This window comes from Patiria miniata, unplaced genomic scaffold, assembly GCF_015706575.1.
Source record: "Patiria miniata isolate m_02_andy unplaced genomic scaffold, ASM1570657v1 HiC_scaffold_1, whole genome shotgun sequence".
In the NCBI taxonomy this organism is placed as follows: domain Eukaryota; kingdom Metazoa; phylum Echinodermata; class Asteroidea; order Valvatida; family Asterinidae; genus Patiria; species Patiria miniata.
Window position 1 is genome coordinate 27,215,125 of NW_024037047.1, and position 25,150 is coordinate 27,240,274.

At 41.8% G+C, this 25,150-nt stretch overlaps 2 protein-coding genes across 3 annotated transcripts; one reads left to right on the forward strand and one right to left on the reverse strand.

Annotated features, from left to right (window-relative positions):
• Nucleotides 1-3,350: 3,350 nt before the first annotated feature.
• LOC119727359 (probable GPI-anchored adhesin-like protein PGA55) lies at nucleotides 3,351-15,087 on the reverse strand. The gene is made up of 8 exons (XM_038199227.1): nucleotides 15,007-15,087; nucleotides 12,818-12,963; nucleotides 8,487-11,556; nucleotides 8,063-8,131; nucleotides 7,019-7,270; nucleotides 6,311-6,403; nucleotides 5,436-5,657; nucleotides 3,351-4,627 (listed from the first exon to the last, which is right to left on the reverse strand). Exons 2-8 carry the CDS (start codon nucleotides 12,955-12,957, stop codon nucleotides 4,565-4,567), a joined length of 3,909 nt encoding a protein of 1,302 aa, XP_038055155.1. The 5' UTR covers nucleotides 12,958-12,963; nucleotides 15,007-15,087; the 3' UTR covers nucleotides 3,351-4,564.
• Nucleotides 15,088-15,283: 196 nt separating this feature from the next.
• On the forward strand, nucleotides 15,284-22,389 carry LOC119727366 (RING finger protein 141-like). Of its 2 annotated transcripts, none has more exons than XM_038199243.1 (6): nucleotides 15,284-15,378; nucleotides 17,860-18,005; nucleotides 18,996-19,107; nucleotides 19,829-20,175; nucleotides 20,379-20,498; nucleotides 22,013-22,389. In XM_038199243.1, the coding sequence occupies exons 2-6, from the start codon at nucleotides 17,860-17,862 to the stop codon at nucleotides 22,218-22,220; spliced, it is 933 nt and encodes a 310-aa protein (XP_038055171.1). In that variant the 5' UTR covers nucleotides 15,284-15,378; the 3' UTR covers nucleotides 22,221-22,389. The 2 variants fall into 2 exon arrangements, with proteins under 2 accessions (XP_038055171.1, XP_038055165.1); XM_038199237.1 differs by having other exon boundaries at nucleotides 15,284-15,406; nucleotides 22,013-22,388.
• Nucleotides 22,390-25,150: the final 2,761 nt, after the last annotated feature.

Sequence of the window (25,150 nt, forward strand, 5' to 3'; positions counted from 1 at the left end):
TACGTCTGCACGTGTTCATCAGCAAGCCAGCTACGCTAGAGGCGGCGTGGTTACTTTTTTTCCGCAACCAAGCATGGTCACTGATCATAATGCACAAGCGCCGGTTGTTCACGACTAGCTTCTCGGACTTTACTGCCCTAAAATAATCTGAGCGAGCTATTATATTAATCGGGAAAAGAGGGTAAATATATATATATTTTTTTAAATTTACTTAAGCTACTGCGTCGCTTAATGATCGATCACCGCTGTGACTCCAATAAACCTTACAGTCATCTCAAGTAATGCACCTATAAAAATAATGTTCTCCCCCCCCCCCCCACCCCGCTGCCCCCGGTCTGATGTCGGGATTTGGTCACGTTTTTCATGCCCCAGTGTGGGGATTATGGTCACTCAAATTACATTGTTAACATGGCGTACTACATTGAAAGGCAATCACTAGTGCGCCCCCCTTATGTAAGTCGGGGCATGGTCGGGGATTAAATTGTCACTTAAATTTTGCCCGAGGGGTGGGGATTTGTCACTTCAAAAGTGAGCCCTGGGGGGGGGGGGGGTGGCAGGGGGAAACAGTTGATAGGCGCATAACGCGGTGTATTATTTGCAGCACGCGATATTTCACGCTAGTGGAGTATCGTAATTCACTCTTGGCTGCAGAAGAAATAGAGCGGGGCGCTAGGCCTACATGCCACGCTCAATGCGCATTGACAAGCTTCATCACACGACCTGGGCAAATATCTTGTAATCGTCCTATTTCCCGTTGCCAAGGTAACCATAAAGAAGGAGCTCGTTTATTTAAAGGCCATCGTTGATGAAGTGACGGCAGGTGTTGTCACGCGGTAATAAGAGCAGAGCGGTGATGGAAACTGCGATATTTGAAAGAGAACCCGAGGACTAATCAGCGCAAGGACAAATACAAAAACAAAATGTTAAAGTTTTATCATAGTCGCGTATTTCAGAATGAGTATGCTATGTCACAATATTGAAAGTCTCAAAGATCTACTCAAATTTATTTTAGTTCGTTATGCCTACATAATTATATGACCAGTCGTGTTTTTCTAACAGACAGGTGTAGTTTCGGGGACATTTTCACACGTAATATCACTACCGGTATACCGCATTATGAGCCATTAATTTGAGAAGCATAGCCTAAATGGCTCCCTTTACCTTTCGTGGTGCTAATCATGGAACATCCTCTTGCACAGGAAGAGTCTATAATATGCGAACATATTCGGTGATTAATTATGCAAAACATAACATCAGTTTTTTCTGTTGTATTACAAAAGCATGACAGCCAAATTGACCGATCAACAGCTTAGTCAATTGCTGATCGAAATGACGTCACAACTTCTAAAACCCACTCCGATTGGCTGGCGCGGGGTCGCATACAATTTGCATTGCTCACATGTTTATGTCAAACGTTGGTTACAGAGAGGGCTCCGTTGGGCAAAGGGTGACACTCACTTGTCACAATATTCTAGTCGTCACTCAGAGTCCACTCACTTCTTCACTTCACTGAGTAGCCTTTGACCACGAGGGGTAACCCCGGTCCCCGGCCCCCAACTACTACTCTTCCCTTGGCTACAGTCGTGTGCATGTACAGTCGAACACCTTTATTAACAAGGTCCTTGGGACTTTACGAATTACCTTGTTATAACAGGTACCTTGTATTAACAGTAATGGAAAACAAAGAAAAACAAAGGCTTGGGACCTAAAATTGTGCTTGTTATAAGCAGTATACCTTGCATTAACAGTGCGTGTCTTATCATCAGGGTTCGACTGTATAACCAAAACAAGCTCGAATTGATCTCGGAAGCTGCGGCCCAACTGTAGACCTACCTGATGTGTAGCCTGTAAGTCATGTAGGCCTACATGATGTCTGTTCGTACAGCGTGTCCCAAAAAAAATGTCCCTCTGATAGGCTGCTAAATTAATTCCAAAATCAAGTATTATTCTCAATTTAGTGTTCAGATTAAGAAAGCCTATTTAATTTTGTAACTTCTGTGAAAATTTCATAGGTCTCGCTTCATTGGTTTTGAATACACAGTCTATTATGTCACAGCAGTGCTTTTCAGCCCATTCCAAGTTTGCAGGTGGAAGGATGTGCAGGAGGACAATAAAGGTTTACAAGCTGGACATTGAAGTACAAACCATAAGTGGAACACACCCTGTGAAAGCAAACACGACCAGTGGAACTGAACTTTGATTAGTTTTCATTTGAAAAAAATAAATGAACTTGACTTTAGTTACTTAATAACAAAACAAGAACACAGTTGTTGAAATAAAAGTGAAGCATGGAATAAGGTATGGTATGTCTGTAGTGTGCATTTCTTTTCATCAAACTTGGAATGGGCCGGAAAGCACTGCTGTTACATAAAAGCCTGTGTATTCAAAACCAATGAAGCGAGACCTTTGAAATTTTCACAGGAACTACAAAATTAAGTGGGCTTTCTAAATATGTAAACTTAATTGAGTATAAAACTTGATTTTGGTAATTATTCTGTGAGAGGGACATTTTTGGGGGGGACACGCTGTATAATGCACAACTAAACTCACGTGGTCGAGACTGTCAATTGAAAAGGATTCCCGTTATTTTGTTGAACGTCCGTTGGTGCATGCCACGACTGCAATAAATTGGTAGTTGGTCAGTGGAGACCTGAAGCACGTGTTGTTGCGAGGGCCTAAGGTACATGGTGATTGATTGCCAAAAGAGGCATTTGCTGAAGTTTGTTACTAACCAACGGAAAGACACGATCATTTCTTGAGCTGCTTTTCCGCAGCTCAAAACCCGAATTTACATAAGGGCAAGTAGCTAGCCTACCCTATACAGTGTACATGTACATGTATACATACCGGGGTATGGCTTTTAGACACCATCGTCTCCCCCTTAATCAACACAGTCCACCGTTTATAGCGGAGCCAGGCAGTGTAAAATTGGATTCTATGAAATATGGACTCATTGGTTTTATTGTGCATGCGTAAGTGAAGATAATTTGGACAGTGTGACAGGTCACGTGTGGGGTTAGACTAGAGTCCATATAGGCCCAAAGGTAAAAGAGACCAAATTTCATAGGAGTCCATTTTCATATGACACCGGGTAGCATGTAATGTGCAAACGAGACCCGATGATAGCTACCTCTTGAAGAAAATAATAATGAAACGAAAACTACCCAATATAAAAATACTTTCTCCAGGATCAATCCATGTAAAGATGCATTTATTGTACGCTGACTGCCAAGACATTACATTTGCAAACTCGACTACATTCATCTGTAAACACAGACCATGTCAACTGCAAATTCGGAGTAGTGGCTTGCAGAATCGATAACAGATAGCTAGATGACTATGTTACTTTAGGGGGGGGAGGGGGAAGAGGCAAACAGATCACATTAAAAGATACACTGTAAAAGTACAGAATTACACAAACATCCTAAATACATATATCAGATGTCAAAGAAATATCTTAAACATAAACAATTATGATCAGGTGAGTTCAAATCAAGGGGTGCATACCTATGTTCCCCACTACCTATGTTTCCCAACCCTAACCCTAACCATCTAACTCCTAACCCTAAGGATTTTGGGGAACATAGGTATTGGGGAACATCGGGTAGACCCCCAATATCATGCCCTGACCACTGTACATCTGGGCAATAATAAATGAGTCTCTTCAATGTCACATCCTATGTTCCAGATGCATGTATCATGAGCAAGTGCACGCCAGACATTTTTGCGCTCATCATGACATGTAAACGAAGAATGCCGTCGTTACCTCTCGGGCCTATTTACTAAAAGGTCTTTCCCTGGGTTATGCTTACAAGTATTCTTTAAGATGTAATATCAAACAGATGCACAACTGTATAAATAATTTGAAAATTTTAAAAACTGTTCACAAGACCACAGCAACGTACGACGCTATCACCCCTGCTCACTTTACCTATCAAACCTTCCTTAGTCCATTTCAGAAAATAGACCCGATGCGTAGCGGCCATCTTAGGGGACAAATTGTTCATTCATGCAGATCCCAGCAAAGCAAAGGCCGCACGGCCCTCGTCTGTTAAGATGACTGCTATGCATAAGGTCTATACAGCTGGATGCTGCCATTTTGGGGCAAAGAGCTCAATTTCAGCACAATAGCCATGTCTGTCTTCACTACTACTTATACCTCCAACTTTGAAACAGCAATGTGAAAATTTGAAAATTCAAAGTCGTACATATAAATAGTTATTTAATAGGGAAGTACCTAGTGACGTTCAGTTTGTTGTTCATTGGTTTCGAGAGAAATGGTTGCTATTCTGAACTTGATTTTATTCCTGATAAACACAACACGAGGGCTTGTAACAATGTCATCTCTCTTATAGAGCGCCCTCGTACGTTCAAGCTCAGAGCAAAGAGCCATCAAGTTAAATACATGTGAATATTAAATGCCATGCCAATTTCTGCACTTCTGCTTATCCATAAGTAAAACTGTCATCATTTCAATCAGTTTCAGGCAGATAATGGTTCTTGGGCATCACAATGGGTATCACAGACAATTCAGGGTGGTTTTTCGGGGTGAGGTCAGGGGTCATCAGGTAAAGTTTGCAGCTTCAAAGTTGACCTCTTCTCGGCAGACTGGGCAGATCCGATTGTCCTGTTCAGACCATGAATAGAAATAGTTTAGAGGCATATAGTATCATTTGCATTTTTACCTAAATTGACCTACCGAATGATTATTTAAATGCTTACTTTGATAACAGATTTTACTGGTACTAAACACCCCATGAAATTATTCCATCTGGCTTGCTGTCATTTAGAAGAAAACAAAAGAAGCAGATAATTTCCAATGATCTGTTTATTAAAGGAGAGTTGGAAATAAACAGTTCTATTGACACTTTTCCACTATTTTCTCAATAGAGTGTAATGTCCACTGAGCTGAAACTTCAACAGGTTAGGTTCTGAACTTCCCTCTTCGGATTTTGATTGGGCACGAACAAAATGCATGAAAAGCACACGATGCTATATATGCCTTTGAAAGAGATGAGACAGCTTTTAGCAGATTGACATTATGAAATTGTAACCTTAACCCTAACAGAACTCAACCCATCAAACCCCAACGGCATGTTTTGTTGGAATCTGTCAGGATGGGTACAGTACCCCTAAACTGACAGTCTTCTACAGTGGGTTGGGCACACCTCTAGCATCAAAGTCAGAAATATGTGTGTGGAATTCCCCAGGATGGGTATGGTTCCTAGTAAATCATGCTAGGGAGTTAGGGTTAATAGAATATCAGAGATGAAACTGGCCAATTGGGGAAAAAAAAGGAAACTGGAACAAGGATCAAGAACTGTTTACGTCCCCAACATCACCATCAAGTATTCTTGAGGACAAAGGTTCAAATTCTGATCGTCCAATTTCTGTGTTCAGCCCAAAATTGAAAGAGTTCAACGACTCCGTCTCACCTTCAGCCACTTGTCAATGCAGGCCGCGTGATAGAAGTGGAAGCAGGGAAGCCGTCGCATGTTCTCCCCAGCTTCGTAGTCCCCCATGCAGATGGAGCACTCGTTCTCGGTGGCGTCTTGACCCGCTGTCGTGTAGAGGAAGGTGGGCAGCAGATTGATGGAGGATTCGGGGAGACCCTTACTGACGGCCTCGCCGACCCGCTCCACTAGGTTCCAGAGTTGCTGTTGGAGAAAAATTAGCATTTTACTGTTTTCCTACAGATATTATGCCTGAAAATACAAATTCATAAATACCTAAGGCAGTTTACCCATTCCTATTGGTCGAGAGCCTGTCATGTTAACCGTCTTAAAGGTTCATGAAACACCAGCTGGCTGGTCTTAAACACTTTTCAAGTGTCACATGAAATGTGGACTCCTGTGAAATCTGATCCCTTTTACCTTTTTATTGGTTGAATGCGCGTTCACAATCCTCACTTAGGCATGCGCAATACTACCAATGAACAATATTTTCCTAGCCCTAAATTCACACTACACCTGCACAGCTGCTCCACATCCCGCAGTAAGCGCCATGCATGTGTAAATCGCCATATAAGGAGTTGTTTATGACTACTCGCTAGAGGCACATACCATAACATAGTTAGAGGGGGTTTAAAAAAGCATGAAGTAAAATTGTTGAACAAATCGTTGGAAATGTTTTAGTTGTTTTGACTCTTTGACCGAAAAGGTATTTATGAATGGGAATTATTATGTGCTTGGCCATTATTTTAAACAATGTGGTAAAGTCAAAGAATCCTCCAGCGTACTTAAGCTGGAGTGCACTGGCATGCACAACTGACTTGCAATAAACTATACCAACAATACAAAGGTTAACTTACCTCGTAATCATTTCCATCAGACTGCACTGGATTGTGGTGATGACCTCTGGTTCTTGACCTTCCGCGACCCCTGGCACGACCTCGACGTTGCCTCTGCAGGTGTCGGGGGGGGGGGGGAAAAAAACCATACAAATGCCATATGAGCATTGGTAATCACGAACACAAAATACTGTGATTTTTAATACTCAGTTGGTAACAAAATCAAGGCTTTCTTAAAAATTGACAGTGCTATTGTAAAGCCTTGATGTCCTGTGGGACATGAGACTGAGCAGTGGTAAAATTACAACCATTTATCTTTTTGACGTATTGGCACGATACAAGAAAACAATTGTTGATGCTGTGATATGCCGTTTTTAACCCCCTTGGGGCCAATAGCACCATTTGCTCCCCCCCCCCCCCCCAGTTGGTATGCGTCCCTCGGGTGTTAAAACGTCATATCCCACATCACAGCAGTCAACAATTGTTAAATGAAATCAGCAAGATAAGAATATCCCACACATCTTATGCACAGAGCCACACACACAGGATACAGATAAGATATGCTATGTACTTCGGGCACAGGTACCCTCCAAAGATCTTGTATTACCAGAGCACAGGGACTTGAGTTGCCTGCTTAATGCAACTGTATATGCAACAACTGCGTATCTTTGTTGCTTTCTGTTGCATTATAAGGGTTAATAAGCAATGCCTTTCACAGAGGCTTCCTACCCCACGATGGCCGTAGCCAGCCTGACCCTCCGTATTGTTATCCAGGAAGCGTCCCATCTCGGCCATCATGGCAGCATTGATTGGGTTCATGTCCACCAGGTCGTCCCTCCACATCATCTCCTGATGGCCAGCGATGCCCGGCATGACTGGGTTGGCCATCTGGGTGCGTGGTGGGAAGAGTGGAGGGGGTCGGGGGAGAGGTGGTCCAGGGAGGGTGGGCAACTCGGGCATGATAAGGGGCTGTGCGAGAATCTGAGGAAAACAAAATGTTAAAAAAATCAGTACCAACCCTGCAGAAAACAACTGCCCAGATGGCTTCCCTAATCCTTTGTGGCCTCGATCGTGCCCTCTTCAGCCACTTCGTACGCCTGGTTGATATCAACCCAGCAAAGAAGGCACTTGCCATCGCTTTCAACACCTGGAAAGGTCAGACCCCCCAAGCTTTTGGCTGGACAAGGCCCGAAGGCTGCCCAAGACCTTGTATCAATCTTGTGATGGACTTGTGATGGACTTGTGATGGACTTGTGACGGACTTGTGACGGGCTTGTGATGGAATTGTGATGGAATTGTAATGGACTTGTGATGGACTTGCGATGGACTTGTGATGGACTTGCGATGGACTTGTGACAGACTTGTGACAGACCTGTGATGGACCTTTGACGGCCTTGTGATGGACTTGTGACGGACTTGTGACGGACTTGTGACGGACTTGTGATGGAATTGTAATAGACTTGTGATGAACTTGTAATGGACTTGTGATGGACTAGTGACGGACCTGTGATGGACTTGTGATGGACTTGTGACGGACTTGTGACGGACTTGTGATGGAATTGTGATGCTCTTGTGATGGACCTGTGGTGGACTTGTGATGGACCTGAGTGAGAGGACTTGTGACAGACTCGACTCCAAAACTCAGGATACTCCGGGAGGTTAGGGTGATTTTAAAAGACTGAGGAAGGTATTAAAGCTCATGTACGTTTAAGTTGTCATTTCTGTCGCCAAGTTTTTGATTTCTTAACTATTGAGAATTACAGTACAACTCACCTCATTATGGGAAGACATAATCCGGCTGTGTTCTTGGGTAAGCCTAGCCAACTCTGCATCAAAGTGCTCCTTTTATAAATTAAAGAAAAATTATTGATAATTTTAGGTTTTCTCCAAAAATCTGAGGATTTCTTCTTCTTTTTTTTTTACTTTGCGTTCCCAAAGCTTTTTACCTGTCATGTACACGTATCATTACAGAGAAAAGAACCGATGCGTAAATTATGAATTCATGCTAAGACACTAGGTTCGTTTTCTTTTCAACTAGACCTTTAAAATAGCATAAAACAATCCAAAGCATGACATTTTTTGGGATTTCAGGGGTCTTAATGCCCCTTCAACAGAACACAGTACAAGCAAGTCAATGTCAGTAGATCTGGAAATGTACAATGTACATGTAAGAACTTTGAGGATCATTGATACACACCTGAAGCTGTTTGGCCATTCTCTCATCTTCATCCAACTGTCTTACCAGCTCCACAACATCAATGTCTGTGGAATCAGTACTCTCCGAGACTTCAGCTCCTCTGCTCTTTCTCCTTACAGAAGGTTCTCCAACACTACGTCTAGATTCCCGACTCCCAACTACCTGGACATCAGGTGAAGGATCTCCTGTGCTCCGACTACTGACCTGCGAGGCTGCGTTATTGTTAGACCTCTTCTGTCTAGTGTCTTGGTTCCCAGAAATGGTAGCACCATGCTTAGACTTATGCCTTGCTTTCAACGGTAATTTGACTGAGTGTTGGTGAGCGCTGTGATCTTCAAGCACTTGAACATCGGAATGGGGCTCTGTGAAGCTTAAACTACCTGCAATTATAGACTCTGACCAATCATAATTGATATGTTGTCTTGTTTGGCGACTTCCAACTTCTACATTTTGTGGATGGTGTACTTGGCCATCAGATAAGGTCAAAGAATGGCTCCTATCACCTCTGCTGTGATGTTTGGAAATCTGACTTGTCTTACTTTTGGCATCATGGCGAGATCGTTTGTTCTTGATGACTTCATGACGGTCTCCCCTTCTTCTGTTGAGGCCTGATGATGAAGAGCTAAACGTGACCACAGTGCCCCCTCTCATCTCCTCTGGCCTATGATCTTCATTCAAGGATAAATATTCTGTGTTTCTTGATTCCAAGGATTGTGACGTCTTGCCTCTGCTTTCATAAGCTGCACGATTCCTTCTAACCCGACTCGGAGACCTGACAAGCGGAGGAGATTTCTGATCACCCCGAACACTGTGCATCTGTTCTGACCATTGGGAGCGATCCTCACCATCAGCGATCAATGAAACTGTCGTATTCCTTGCATTAGATGATTGGGAGGATTGATCTGTTCTTGGTGATTTCACAAAAAAATCTCTTCTAAAAATAGTGATTGAGCTCCCTGTAGGGTCAGACGTTGCGGTAGCCTCATTCCCATCATGAAGAGATGAACCTCGAGTGTCTTCCAACCAATGAAGATGCTTTTCTTCAAAACACATGCTTGGAAAACGAAACTTGTCCTGGGAGTCGGTAGAACTAACTTGGCCTTGAGAGTTTGAGGATTTTACTCCAGACGACTCTCTGCTACATGTACGTACATGCAGTTTATCTGCATTTGAAGAGTATCTGCTACTTTCTGTTAACCAGTTAGAGATCCCAAAGGTTGGTGAATGTGATCCAAAGACTGGTGATTGGGATCCACAGACTGGTGATTGTGATCCAATGACTGGTGATTGGGATCCAAAGACTGGTGATTGTGATCCAATGACTGGTAATTGTGATCCAGTGACTGGTGATTGTGATCCAGAGTGAGCAACATTTCGTTTGAAAGAAGATGCTTTACTCGATGGTGAATGTCTCATTCCTTCGGCTGATGAAGTGATTAGAGTGTCTTTTGGGACATGACCCGGGTGAGAAATTTTTGGTGCTTTGGGGGAACTGTCGCGAGTGATCTTGAATGTGTCATCTCTGGCCATATTCCCGACCAAAACACTGACATCACTACGTCTAACAGGAAGCTCCTTACGAGTGTGTGCATGTCTAGAGAAGATGGGGGATGTTCCTTCTGTATTCTGGCTTTCACCAAATCCCTGTTTGGTAGAGGGATTTGTTTTTGCCTGTGGACGGGACTGTCTTGCCAGAGCACCTCTCTCTGTGCTTTGGGTGATGTCTACAAGTATGACAGAGTCATCCCTCTCTGAAAAAGAATATATTTTCTTCCGGGTAGTAGCCTCTGAACAAATTCCTCCAGCACCTCTGTTATCACCTTTAGACAGCCCTGTAAGGTTGACCATTGAAGTTTGGGGATTTGTACTGGATACTGAAGCTTTGTTAGTCCGGGTTTCTGTGATGTTATCCTCCTGTTCATCTCCGAGTTCCTTGGCGTCTTCCTCAGCTGTATCCCGGCCCTCTTCACTTGATGTTCTTCCGAACAGGGTGATCATCTTCCTTCTGGTCACTTTTTCAGGACTGGGATTCTGTTGACCATTTCCAAGAGCCTTGTTGCCACCCCTGCTCCTTTGGATAGTTTCCGCCGTCCTCTTTCGAGTCTTGAGATCTAAGAGGTATGAGTTGAGGCTTGCTTCACTCTCAGTGTCAGAGGAGCTGGATGAGGAAGATTCAGATGGCGCAATGCCAAATGTTTGCGACACTCTGGCTCGTTTGAACCTGGGAACTTGATTGCCTTTTTTGCTCAATCCGCGTTTGCATCTTCCCGGCTTTCTCACATCTTGACTGGGTTGAAGACGGGAAGACACTCTCTGTAGCAGGCTGCTACAGAGAACTGTTGCCCCAGAAATTCTTTGCACCTGCGTTCGCTTCGACTTCGTTGGTAAGAGAAGTGATTCTGAATCTGATGAGCTACTGCTAGAAGTACTTGAGTCGCTCCCGAACATCAACTTGCTGTTGTACTTGCTGCTTGTTTGTTCCCTCCTCGGCTGCCGGCCAATAGTGGCCCTTGAACAGGAATTACCATTCTTCACACCCGTGGCCCCCGACTCGGCATCTGATGAGCTACTTTCACTGCTCGAGCTACTCGGAAGTCTTCCGAACTTGTCATTTGATTGTTTAAGGCTGGACTGCCTGCCAGTATTGCCCCTGAGATACATGCATGAATTATGTTTCATTGTGGTGCCTCCTGAGTTCACATCACTATCTTCTTCAGTACTGTCTTCTGAACTTTCTGTTGGTGTCTTAAGACGAGTCCTATGGGGGTATGTTAATGAGACTGTCTTACGTGAACAAGGGAAAACGGGAGAGGACTTCCTTCCTGCAGGCGGGGATGAAGTGAAACGTGAGTCAATCATCTCTGGTAGTTTGCGTTTCTTAAGCGTCAATGCCTTAGGTCTGCTGTGAACCTTTGACGACGAGATCCTGGGCCGGACATGTTGGGTCGTAGATGGAGCAATCTTCTCCCTTCCTCTGTTTGGTTGCTGATGTACCATCACTCCAGTATCCAGTGACGGTTCACTCCTCATTTGATTGTCTGAAGATTTGGCTTCAGAAAATCTTGCAGAGCTGTGAAAATTATTTTAAGAAAAAAAATACCAACATGAATTTTGATAGAAAAAAGTCTTCAATGGCAGAGGAGAACACATTTTCAATACTTTTATGTATGGACAATCAGCCATTCCAGTAATCACAACAGTAATTGAATAGGGGCAAAAACAGAGATTGGACAAAAACATTGCCGGCCTAGTATTTCCTAAATTTTTGCAAATCCGCCTGGTGCACACACACATTTTTCTTCTTCTTCGAAAGATTTTTTCAGACACAACTCATAGTTAAAGTCAATTGTATCTCCAATACATGTACATTTTGTAATTGATCATAATTATATCCTTTGCTTTTTAATGTTATTGTATAATTGTAATGCCCGCTCTTTTTGTTTTAGTATGTGCAAATTTTGTGATGTGTTTTTACGTAATTTGACTACAATTCAGCTTTTGGCTGATATGGTCGAATGAAAATAAACCATTTCAAATAAAATCAAATATATTGGCTTTTTATCATAATGTAACAGTATACATGTACAAATTTAACATGGTTTGAGGGTGGACAGTCGATATTCGCTCCCCGAGGTATTGGAAGTTGACAAACTAGTTCCTGAGGCGAAGCCGAGGGAACTAACTAGTTTGTCAACTTGCAATACCGAGGGGAGCTAATATCGACTGTCCACCCGAAATAAACCATGTTATATTTGTTTTACTACTCTTCATACATATTCAGTTGCCGATTTTTCTTTATATATGCACCTAAAACAAAATTCGGGGAAACTTGAACAGCTCACCAAAAGAATATTGTTGCTCAACTTCAATTGCAAGTTTGGTTCGTTTGCAATATAATACAGTTACTACAGTTGTAAATACAGTTGTTTGTGTACAACTTTCTTTGTACAGGGGACATCTTTACACGGTCCATAAATTTTCTCCAGTACGGCATCATTGAGCTCTGGAAATTAACATTTACGCGAACCGTGCAACCATGCATCTCTCCCGGGCGATGTTTGCGCATGCGTACTGCACTCGTGCGATAGTTCCTCGTTGCTCTGTAAAGCGCATGCGTAGTAGACTGTCGCACGGGTAACCCATGCGAGTCTACTACGCATACGTATTTACCCTGTGCGTGAATCCTCGCGCGCGTTTGGTAAACAGCAAGAATAACATCTGGCACGTGATGGTGAATTGACCAATGAGAGTTCGGCTCTCGATCATGAATATGTATGAGGTATAGTAATTTCAGTTGGCCACACATCTGCCAGTTCTAGTTTAAAATATACCTTGATGCTAGAGAAAAGACGTCGCTTGTTTCGTCATCATCACTGCTACTCCACAGATCAAGCAAAATTGGGACATGCTTGGCCTTTGACCTCTTCATTCTGGTGGAATCATCCTCACCGACAGTCTTTGTATCCGCCATGTCAATCTACATGTACACAAACACACAAATGCCGTTATCAACTAAGACCATGTCAACTGTTTACATCAAATATCAAACAGAATGAATTGTATACAAACAAATGGGGTGACTTATTTTTAGTGCCCCTCAACCATAGAAAAGAACAGAAAAAGAGGCGTGAAGTCATATGTGACCGGCTCCACAAAAAAGGGTACATGTATTAAGTCGCGCTGAACATTATTGTGTAATGGCGCCTGCTCAACATTGATGATTGAGAGGGTGAAAATTTCTTCAAAATGTGATTTTCATTTTTTTGTCATGAATGACATCTTTAATACCTACAGTTTCAGGTTTCATACACAGAAAGGTTGATTTTATGAACAAAGTGGAAAAAACAACCATTTTGTGAGCATCATTCTGTCGTTCTACAACAAAGCTAGACCCGTGAACGTAGTTTACAAGCCACGTTCACGGGTCTACAACAAAGCCAGCTATTTCAAAAGCTTGCCTGTTTTCTCATTTGTGTAATTTGAACTCCAAGGAAGAAATTAATATGCAAATACATCACATCCCAAGAACAGGATGGGCTATGGAGCATTATTATGTATCAAATAAAAGCGTACGTTGTGGGCTTTCCAACCATGTTTATAATTATATCTCAATTTCACTTGTTTGCGACATAGTCATACTTTTTATCTAATAATAGTACCCTTTTTGTGGAACCGGTCACATATTTCAATTTTCATTTGCTACTTACAAGTTACATGTAGGCCCTATTAAATACACATTTAACGAAATGGGCATCTGCAGGGGTGTCAATCCTTACTGCAAAATACCAAAATCTGAGCATCACAGGCGCGGCAGGGAAGAATTGGGGACATTGACCACGTACGTACGCTGTCATTTAATAGAATCAACGCATAGCTTAACATGACAGGGACGGCATGCACGTTCGAACACAGCGGTCGTATGCGTGCGTGGTTCGTTGCCCACATGTAGGCCCCCTATCCTGCCCATACCAATGCCAGATATATTGTTGATGTACCCTAACGTGGCGCGGCCCCTAACGTGGCGCACTTTGATTTTTCGCCTGTACTAGCGCCTAGCTAGAGCAAAAGTTTTAACTGAAATTTCACAGAAAGTGAAATTTCATCAAGTTCTAAACACTCCTGTTCATAAATTGCGAGTTTATTAACCCGCTACAAAGTTTTAAAAAATATATATTTTGGCGTGATTTTCCGATTTTATTTTCAAGTACAAAGTGAAACCTTTGAAAATGCCCCGAAAAATAAGAAAATAATTTTCTGACAAACATCTGGCTGGGTATGTAAGTAGAAATAATAATGATTTATCAGAATTGATCAAGTTTACAGAAATTCTTAAATGTTAATTTGGAATTTTCCGAGATTTATTTAAGTGCGCCACGTTAGGGAACACTCCGCCAATTTGTGCCCAATTTCCGGACGCCACCGTTTTTTAATTTCGGCTTAAATTTATGAAACCGAAATTGTTCACGGAGGTTAAATAGCATTATTAGCAAGCATTAATAATAAGGTAAAAGTACCATTATTTTACTGCATGAATTTGAGGTTAGTCAACACAAAGAGGTTTGGCAACACTACACGAGGAAAGTTGGGTAAGCTTCGAAGTGCGCCATGTTAGGGAATATAGGGAACACGACTATACTGTATACATGTATATATAATTATAATATGCTTTGCACAGCAGTGTAATTTGCTATTTGCGATAAGGCTTATCAATATTTTTGGTGAGCAAATGTCCCCTCGCCCACCTTCGAAAAAAAAATGATAAATTGAGAATATGCTTGAGAAAGTACAACAAGGATATGTGCTTGCCCGCCCCCCCCCCCCCAAAAAAAATCCTGGCCACGCCCATCATTCATCAATAAAGCATATTCCTATTCAGACTGGCGGAATAGCCTACAATTGTATTCCTCCATGAATGATGTGACCAAGACGCAATTCGCGCAAGAGACTTGTATCAACGCGACCAGGTTCGTAAAGCCAAAGCATAACGATTCCCATGAAACAAGGAAGGAAGCCGACTTACTTTAACGGTTAGGGTTAGGCCTACGGCTACGCGTTTAATCAGTTATGAATGCGAAAATTAAAAAATCTTTTTCCCTCGGTTTTTCAGGCTCGTTCACAAAGAATTACGCAAGTTTTCGATCCGACATTAAGAACAGTTGTTTAATCATTGCATTTATATTGTATTTATTTTATTAAGCCTAAAAACAAAATACTGACAAATATACGGTGCTAAAAAAGGTAACATCTAGTTTATTTATTTAAAGAATCGAAGGTGAGTTTGGACAGAGCCTCACAATATGGCAGCCTCCATACGTCAGATGAAACTGAAGAATGTTGTCGTGCGCGGGTCATTCAATCATCAAAATCGTCAACCAAGTCAAGAGAACTAGTCGTTAATTTACACAAAACATGAGTTAAATGTAATAATGAGCTAACTGTGGTTGTAAAATTATGTTTACGTAACTAAATCATTGTACTTTTTGTAGATGTACGTTCATGTGATGGCGAACATTGGCGAAATCGATCGCAACAAACTTTTCGTCATCACTTCGGAGAAAATTTATTACTGCGCATGCGCACGGCGCATATCAATGCAGATAAATTGTGGCATGGACACGATGGGTGCACTGATCTATATATAAAGACTGGATAGCGGATATCCATACACCGTTCACACAGTAGACTTTGCATATTGACCAATTCGCCCCCGGTCTCGCGAAGATGGCTACGTATAGTACGAACGTTCTACTTCTACGCGTATATAGCGCGCGCTGTATCAAGAGTTGACCCGCATTTTGGTCACGTACACATATTATGATGTTCTAAAAATTTCCGTAGTGATTATTATAACCAAAACGCCAAAAATGTGAACTGCGGCATTAAAAAAGTAAACAATGACGTTAGAAAAACTGTAAACCTTGGTCAGTGGTGCATGGTGGTGGTCAAATATAAGTTAAGTGAACCGCAATGATACAAAAGATATCATGCTGTCTATAAAGATGGCAACTTGTCCTTTGTAGATCACCAGCCGGTCTCACCGGTCTTACCAATATGGCGTCAAATTCATTCATTGTGCGGTTCATTATCCGCTATCCAGTCTTTATATAGAGATCAGTGGATGGGTGCAGTGAACTAAAATCAAGTGAGAATTTCTATGCGAGCTCATTAGCATAAAAGGTCCCCCCCCCCCATAATTTCTTTTGAAAACGGAGACCGTTTGGCTTTAACAACGGTGGAATTGTGTAAATATGGCCAAGGATCAACTCCCTGGATTCGGGGGCTTCCATCTGAAGGCAGACTTCATAAAATTACGGTTCAAAAATGGGTCCTATTTGCCTGAAAAAGTGGAAGGATGCCACTTGTAAAATGGCTACATCATGCAGGCTTGGGAACTGTCACTTTTCGGGAGGTGATTTTGTTTTGGTGTGAATATTTAAAAATTTAATGGGCTAGTCTACCCAAAATTAAAACGAAATAAAAAGATGAAGGACAAGACAATAATTTAATTTTGTTTGAGAAACCCCAGTGATGTCGGCTTGCATGTTATTTGGCCCTGAACTTTGTTAATTTGACACTGTTTTCAATGGGGCTTGAATTGGTTCAGTGCACCCTGATATGGATGGCATGTGGGGGACGTGGTAACCAATTCCACATTTTTGCAATTTGTCATCAAATCCAAAAAACAAACCAACATGGAAACCTTTCAACCCCAAAGTAGGAGCATACAAAACAACTAGCCTAAATATACTAGTACTCCAAGATCAAATTAGGCAAAATAAATATTAAAAAACCATTTTTACAAATTTTAGCGTCCTGCCTTTTTGGGAAAAAAAATTGAGAGGCCCTTTTTTGGGGGGGCCCGGGGGCTATTTTTCAAGTTGGCGGCCAGTTTGTTTGTTTTAAATCGCAGCCATTGGACTCGGGGGGGGGGGGGGGGGGGGGGGGGGGGGGGGGGGGGGAATTTACCAGCTTTATGTTATGATGAGTGCTGAATGGTAACACCCTTCATGCCCATGGTAACACATACATGAATGATGTACCAACCGATGACGTCATTCTGCATGCCTTGATCTGTATGCCCAAGGGAATGTGCACCACTCTCATGACTCTGTCTGTTTTATGGGGGTTTTTTTTTGCCAAAAAACGCCATTAACAGGTGCGCGCGCGCACCACCGATTATACTAGCGCCCATTAGATAAACACTCTAAGTTGTGCATCAGCTTTCGGTTCAATGGATCATCATCAAACGCTACTTAAAGGGAATGTACATCATTGGCTTTTGCTGTAATTTTTAGAAATGATCTAATTGCGGGGTTAGTATAATAGATCAAATATTGTTACACTAACTTGTTTGAAGTTTTGTGTTCGAAAATGCTGGAAAAACCAAGGAAAAAAAATGTTTAAGCAGTCTGGTTCCCTGACTCCACTCAAGATGAAATAGATCAATATTTTTAGATGCCGGAAAATTGTAAGGTAAGGGAACCAGTCTAGCCTACCTGCACCCGTTCATAAACATGTAACCAATAGCAAACAAAATTTGGACTGAAAAAAATGGTAAATTTGGATCAGTAGTTGAAAAATAGTCAGGTTTTTCCAACGGTGGTCGGCTGACCACCGTTGGAAATGTATACAAAAATACTGTTTTCTTGAAAATGACTTCACAGCAGGTGCAATAATTTTACAGGATGCTTTCCACTGTCATTTATCAACATTCTAGTAAAGTATTTCGTAAAAACTTGGTAGTTTTATTTTTTGATGTTTGCAAATGATGTATATTCCCTTTAATTGCGGGTGGGCGTGGTTTTAACTGAACTGACGTCATACAATGTACTAACGAAATGGATAAGAGTGATGTCTGTTTACCTTCATGCAGATGGGTCACAATCACAGCAGCAGCTCCAGCAAGCACAGTCTGGGGGAGTGGCGAGACTTCCTCTTCTCCCAGGGACACCTGCTCAAACAGGTGGCGACGCTGAAATATGCAGACTTTGTACAGGCAGTGGATGGCCTTAACACCATGTAAGTTGTTCAGGGGGTCACAGGTGTAACTGGGAGTCCAATTTGTTTCTAAATAGCTACAATGTATGTTGTAAAAGGGAAAGATTTCCAATATACAAAGTTCACTCAACACCCTGTGTACAAACCCTATGAGATTGGACTGAAAATTCTAAGTGTTTTCTAAGAAAATGCTTGTATTTTCTCACTGCTCAAATTGACTTTGGTGACATGAAATTGCTATCTGGGGGCTTGTTAGTCAATACAGAGGAAAATTAGTGAACTTCGTATATGGAAATCTTTCCTGTAAAAGAAGTATGATGTGCTCCACTGTTGATAACTCATTGAAAAATGGCAGTGGATATTTTGCCGGAGACGGCAAACCTTTAGTAAACGTTAGTTTGCCGGATAAGCACTGAACATGCGCAGTTACTGTTTTTTTGTACTTGCACATTTTCCGGTGACAAATTTTAGTCTGGCTCCATGCCAACATTATCGCTGTAACTTCATATTCACAAGATGGGAATCAGACCATTTTACATTTTCGGATTTTATTTCCCTTTAAAGAAAATCCTCCAGAGCCACAAATCTGAAAAAGAAAATGTAATACTCTGCAATAAAATGTTTGAGACATGTTAAAATAATAAAAGAAGAATATTCTTATTTTTTGGGGATGGGGAAAAAAAACCTTAGAAATGTCGCCAGCGGGGATCGGGATCGAACCCGGGTTTTCCCCGATCATGAGTTCCATTGCTTATCCACTAGACCAAATGTGCTACACGACTATTGGTGGTAATTTAATATATCTTATAATTCAGCCCTATCTTAGAGAGTACAGTGCCCTCTGTTGATATGGATTGCCGCCGACAAACCTTTTAGTAAAAGTTAGCTTGCCGGCATTACCTCCGGCAATATATCCACTATCTTGAAAAATACTTGCACATTGTTCACATCAAAATACATTGTACTTAACACACAATTGAAGTTATTAAACCCTTTTTCATCTTTACACAGCTCCAACACATTAAGCAACTCCAACGGCAAATACCTAGTCTTCAGTATCATTCCAGGTACCGACTGCACAACGATACTCTGGAAGTCTCGGGTCAGGATCCAGTGTTGTAAGGTTTGTCTAAATTACAGAAACTTTGAAGGGGGAGTGTGGCTGAGTGGTTAGGATTTGTGCTTCATGATCAGAGGGTCAGGGGTGCTGGCCATATGTTGTGTCCTTGGGCAAGCCACTTCACCCCAACTTGCCTTGCTCCACCCAGGAATGGTTACTGGCAATAGACTAGCGCCCCATCCAGGAGGAACAGAAATATTCTCCTCCATTTCATGCCAACTGAAAGTGGAGACAAGTACTGGCCTGATTATGTGACAGACTTGAATTTGCTACATTACATGGAGAGCCATGGCCTCGTGGTCTGGAGCATTGAATTCGTGGTCTGCGGGTAATTCTGTAGGTTGTGGGTTCGAGTCCAGCCTGGGGTTGTGGTGCGTGTGCCCTTGAACAAGGCGCTTTGTCACTCATTGCTTCTCTCCACCCAGTAGTAGATGGGTACCTGTCAGAGCCGAGTTGGTGACTGTGAGAGGTTGATTTACGGCCAAGAGCGCCAAAATGGCTGCCTATCGGCCATGTATGCTTCCCAGGGAGTTGAGAATATTTCAAGAGTATTTTCCTGTTGAACAGGGGTAATAATTAGCGCTGTGATGCCCCGTTTAGAAGAGCTCTATAAAATGCCTGTAATTATTATCAATATAAGCCCACACTTTTAAAGCTTCTTTGTACTGGATCCGGGCTTCATGCTTTATCATGAGTTAACATCCTTGTACCTTTGTCAATGCAGATGCTTTGTGCAGAGGACAGATGCGAATCCACACGGATAATGACCCTCAAACAGTTTGTGCAAGTCTACGACAGTATTATGCAGCAGTGCAAGAGTATTGAAGACAGACTAAAGGGGAGGGGAGATAAGGAAAGATGCAGAACCGATCAAGACGATGACTTCCCCGCGGTTACGGGAGATGCTAAATGTGATGAGAAAGAGGCGCAGTGCACATGCAGGCTGGGCGGGGCATCGGAAGAAGCATCGGGGGAGGAATCGAGGGCGGAGCTAAGCGCAGCGAAGGAGGGTGACCAGCCGCACCCGAGAATGCCAGATGGCTGGCTTGAGGTCTCGACAATATTTGCTGCGTAAGTGCTTTTATTTGTTTACCTTGCTTTCCGACACGGCGGTAGAGGTTGCTTTCAACAAGATTAATCGAATCCAGTGTTGGGAACTTCGGCAGCGCTACCCAGCGCTGTATTAGAGGAATAACAAATCCAAATCTGGTCTTGGACCAAGACTTATGCCCATACAGGAGTATTGAATCTTTGACGTGTCTTATCATTCACAGTGTGGAGCAGGTGTCGTTGGAGTCCATCGATGAAGGTGACTGCTGTATCTGTATGGAGAACAAGGCTGACATAGTTCTGAGCTGTACTCACACGTACTGTCACCTTTGCATTGAAGACTGGTGCGAATCCTTAACATATTTATCAAAGTATATGTGATGCAATCAAGCTACATGAGTCGTTTGTCGACCCTGGTCAAAATTGTTCTTTTTTACAGATTTGAAAACAGCACAACCTCGGCATTACTGCTGTGAAAACCGCATGCTGATACCATCTTTAAAGCTATAGTCCATCATTTGCAGCCATCCGAAAAGTAACTGGCATAATTATTGTTGAAAAACATACTTGGTTGAAAGATAGTAAGGGGACTAAACTCCCTGTGAAATTATTCTTTCTAGAAAGCTGTCAATTTGAAGTAATCAACGAAAGAAGGCCTTTCCAATGGTGCTTCTTAAGACACACCGTAGGAAATTTAAATTAGTAGTTTGTTTTGTTATTCGACGAAGCGCGCCCAAGCATTGGCACGACGCACGCGCGCGCGGTTGCTATAATTCGTCGGATCGGTGCGCGACATCGCGTAGCTGCTTTCGGCTCTGTGAGAACGTGTCTCAGATGCTGAATTCAGGCCCAATTCAAAACATGAATCAGCAACTTTTGATTTGAAATTGAGATCGTAAAATACTGTTTTTCTCGGAATATACAGCTGAAGCTGAGCTGAACCTTCATCAGGTTAGTTGTTCAGTACCCTTCTTTAGATTCTGAGCACTTTTGTTGCTTCAAACAAACAAAATGCACAAATTACAAATGATGGACTATATCTTTAATTAAAAAAATATGGAAGTCGGAACACCAAGAGATATGATGAAGTGATGTGATGAAGTGGCCCTATTTTGGCCTGTACCTCCAAATATAAATTCCTGACAAACAACTCATTAAGCTTGACCACATCACATATTGTGTTACACAGTGCTGTGGTGGGGTCCATCTCGAGTCTTTGCAAATTCTCAGAAATTCAACACAATTTATCACAAGTCATCCAAACCTAAGTCATACAATCCTTTGTTATCGTTATTCCCCTGTTACTATTATTGATGGGACCTACTAAAGCGAACTTGTGATTTAAATCAATATTTGGTTTTGCCCTTCACCGACATAAACACTGTATACATGTACATGTAGTATACTCATATGTGTTACCTCCCGAGTGAGGTAGCACACAGTATAATAGTGTTTATACGTGTACGTCGGTGAAGGGCAAAACCTAATGTTGATTTATATCACCCCGACGCAAATTCATCTTATGAATAACTTGTGATTTACTTGTGACAGGACTTGTGATTGACTTGTGATTTACTTTTGTGTGGACTTTCGATGGACTTGTGATTTACTTTTGAGTGGACTTGCAATGGACTTTGTTTGTGACTGGAGTAACAACGGACTTGACTTTCAAAACTTGCTTTGCAAGCATTGAGTATTTTTTTACAAACGACAAAGTGTATCTACTTCTTTAATCCTGCAAAACTGTCGAATCCTCCTTGCAAAAGGATGAACCACTTAAGAAAAAAATTGAATCCCCCCCAAAAATCCATCTAATGAATAAAAAAATTTAACCCTTTGCCTTCCTCAACCCTTACAGGAGGAAGCAACATAACACTTGCCCCATGTGCATGGGTGACATAGGCACGACCAATGACCTCTGGGCGCTGCCGGACAAACCCAATGCCGATGAGATGACCACGTACCTGATGAGCATCGCCGACAGCAAGGAGCAGCGTAGAGCAGAGAATCCACAAACAAACAGACCAGAGCCCGAAGAATGGGAGAAGGTGTCATTTGAATGGTAGTCTCGGTCCAAGACTGGATTTGACTTTTGTTCCAGTAAAATATTGTTTGATCAGTTACACAGACAACCAAAGGTTTCTTCCACTTCCCCTGCCATGCATCTGTACACATGTACCAGGCATGCAACTTTTCCTCGAATCCGCTGATTTCCTCGTTTTTTACTTCTCGTGAATGACATTACAAATTGAAAAACACTGTACAAAGTCTTGTGTGGTTTGGAATTTCCTCGTTTTTTCCTGAATTCCCAGTTGCATGCCTGATGTACAGACTAACTAGTACAAAAAAAAACATACAGATCACATTCGTGTGAACACTGTACCTTGTCAAATTCCATCATCAGACAAAAAAGGTAACAGGTTGAGCTGGCATATCAATCACCTCCAGTCAAAGCATGCTGTATGAAATTAAGAAGGGAATTTCTTTACTGTTAAAAACAGTCACGTGATTGATTTTGACTGCTGTGTTGCCGAAGCTGAATTTGCCAACCGGAGAGGGAGGGTAAGACAGTCCCGATCCACCCGACCCACGACGAGGGTAGTCAAGCTGCCGCAGTCTTTCTCTCCTTGCTCCATATGCTATACACTGCGATACGCATCGCTTATATTTACCATTGATATGACAAGCCTAGGTGTGTTGTCCCTAATGGATATAAGACTAGTCAAGTCACCTTTGACTTTAAAATGTCTGAATTCAAGTGGTCATTAATAAGCTATTTGCGAAATATACATTCACATCCACTTCCCCTGTTAGACTTTTAACAAGTGTTTAACAAAGGCTAGTCACCAGCAGTCAGATCATATGTCAAGCAAGCACTGTGACTAGTCAAACTGGGTCAGCAGACAAAGCAGGCAAGTTGTGGTCATCACAGCTGTTTTATCACTCACACGGAGTCAAAGCATAGCTGTATAGCAGTCCCAGCCAGTCAATCCTGCTTTTTACATGCATGTGGACTGGAAATTCTTAACTGTTGAAAACAGTCATTTGATTGATTTTTAACTACAAGGACAACTTGACACAGAATGTAAGTTTGCATAGGAGGTTTAATAGATAACCCTTTGCTCATTTTATAGTTCCAAATATTGCCCTTAGAAATATGTGCTAATAAATTAGCCTCTGTACTGAACGTCACACGTTGTTTAAATGTGTGCTTTCGTAAGGGAGCCATATGGGGACGACGGTTTCGTAGCCCCATAGAAAGGCGCACACGTAAACAAAGTGTGACGATATCAGCACAGGGGCTTGTTCAGCTAAGAGGAGAGTCCAACTATCTGTGGTCACAACCTTTTTGAATGATTATGTCTTGATGAGACTGGTAACAAGTCTACTTGGATGTGGTGCGTACACTAAAGTCAAGTAGTCATCATTCACAATCCGAAACGTCTCAAATAAGAGGTCATTTCCGCCCTATAACTTGGAGGACTTCTCTCTAATAAACACAAATTTTGCCATAAAAGCTCCCCTTGCGCATGTGTACTCACTCACTTGATTCTAGAATCATTAACCCTAACTCCCTAGCATGATTTACCAGGAACCACACCCATCCTGGCAAATTCCAACACCATATGGGAAACTGCACACACTTATTTCTGACTTTGATTCTGGAGGTGTGCCAACCCAATGTAAGAGACTGTCAGTTTAGGGGTACTGTACCCATCCTGACAGATTCCAACAAAACATGCCGTTGGGGTTTGATGGGTTGAGTTTTGTGATTTCTGTATGGGTTAAGTTTCACAAAATATTCTGGAAGTACACATTCTAGAAAAGACTTTCTAGAAACAAACAAAAAACAGTCCCTTTCTAGGACCGCCCATCTTATGAATAGTTTGGTTGCGGTACCCGCTGCTGTATCAGATTTGAACCAGCCAGCCGCCCCCGGCATGCTCCGTGGTTGAGTGGTAAGACGTCTGCACTAGTAAGCAGGAGGTCGTGGGTTTGAGTCCCACCCGAGTAGTTTGTGATTTTTCTCACAATCACTTTAGGACAACACTGAGTAGCCTAAACAGTGTTGTTAAAAAAAAAAAAAATAAATCGGTGAGGGGCAAAACCAATATTTAAACCAAGTGTATTTATCAAATTCTTTCCATAATTATAATTTGTAAAAAGGCCAGCAAACTTTACCGGTAATTGAAAAACAGTTCAGGAAATTTCTAAAAATGTACTTCTTACCACTATTTTAAAATTTTGCTTTATTTACTGGTAGGCTCTTTGCAAGTAACATCACACTTCATGTATACATGTATAACACATAATTATAAACCATATACATGTAATAAATACAATCTCAGTTATTAAGGTTAACATATTCTTCTAGTTTATTTCCTTTTAAAAAGAAAATGTCCAAGAATTGCATGAAGTTTAGCGAACAGTCTCTTCTATTTTTCTTCTCAGCTAAGAGATGCCTAAATGCTGCTTCAGCTTTTCCAATTACTTGATCCAATTCATCTGCAATATGTTTACTTCGACTTGTTCAGCTGATAATAGCACCTGTATTCTCTGCACTCTTTTTTAATTGTTGCTGAAATCTGCGGGAAGATATTAACATGCGCAGAGTTATTGTTTTAGATGTTCTACTTATATATTGCTGTTAGTGTACTATAATATACTTACAGTTGGTGTATACGTGCTTTTTTGGGTGTAGTAGCTTGAAAACTTGAATTGATAATTTTCTAGCATTACATTAGTTGTGAACTTTCCAATGAGACATCCCACGAAAAAAATCAGCTCATGACAAGTAATCAATTTATTTCAACTTTTGAATTAAGAGCGGGACACTCCGTTCTGAATAGTGTGCGCAATTTCTGAACTGGAGCGCGCCATTTAAAACCACTTTTTTTAAAACTGTATAAAGGCCTTCCAAAACAAACAAGCAAATTTATTTGTTACGGGACGTTATATTCCTTTAAATTTCATTCGAAAAAGAAATTCGAAATTT

Coding starts and splice junctions, on each gene's coding strand:
- LOC119727359 (XM_038199227.1), bottom strand. CDS start 12,957: ATGGCGGATACAAAGACTGTCGGTGAGGATGATTCCACCAGAATGAAG. Junction 8,132..8,486: donor GAATGGCCAAACAGCTTCAG/GTGTGTATCAAT, acceptor AATTTATAAAAG/GAGCACTTTGATGCAGAGTT. Junction 4,628..5,435: donor GCATTGACAAGTGGCTGAAG/GTGAGACGGAGT, acceptor TGGTCTGAACAG/GACAATCGGATCTGCCCAGT.
- LOC119727366 (XM_038199243.1), top strand. CDS start 17,860: ATGGGTCACAATCACAGCAGCAGCTCCAGCAAGCACAGTCTGGGGGAG. Junction 18,006..18,995: donor GTGGATGGCCTTAACACCAT/GTAAGTTGTTCA, acceptor ATCTTTACACAG/CTCCAACACATTAAGCAACT. Junction 19,108..19,828: donor TCAGGATCCAGTGTTGTAAG/GTTTGTCTAAAT, acceptor TTGTCAATGCAG/ATGCTTTGTGCAGAGGACAG.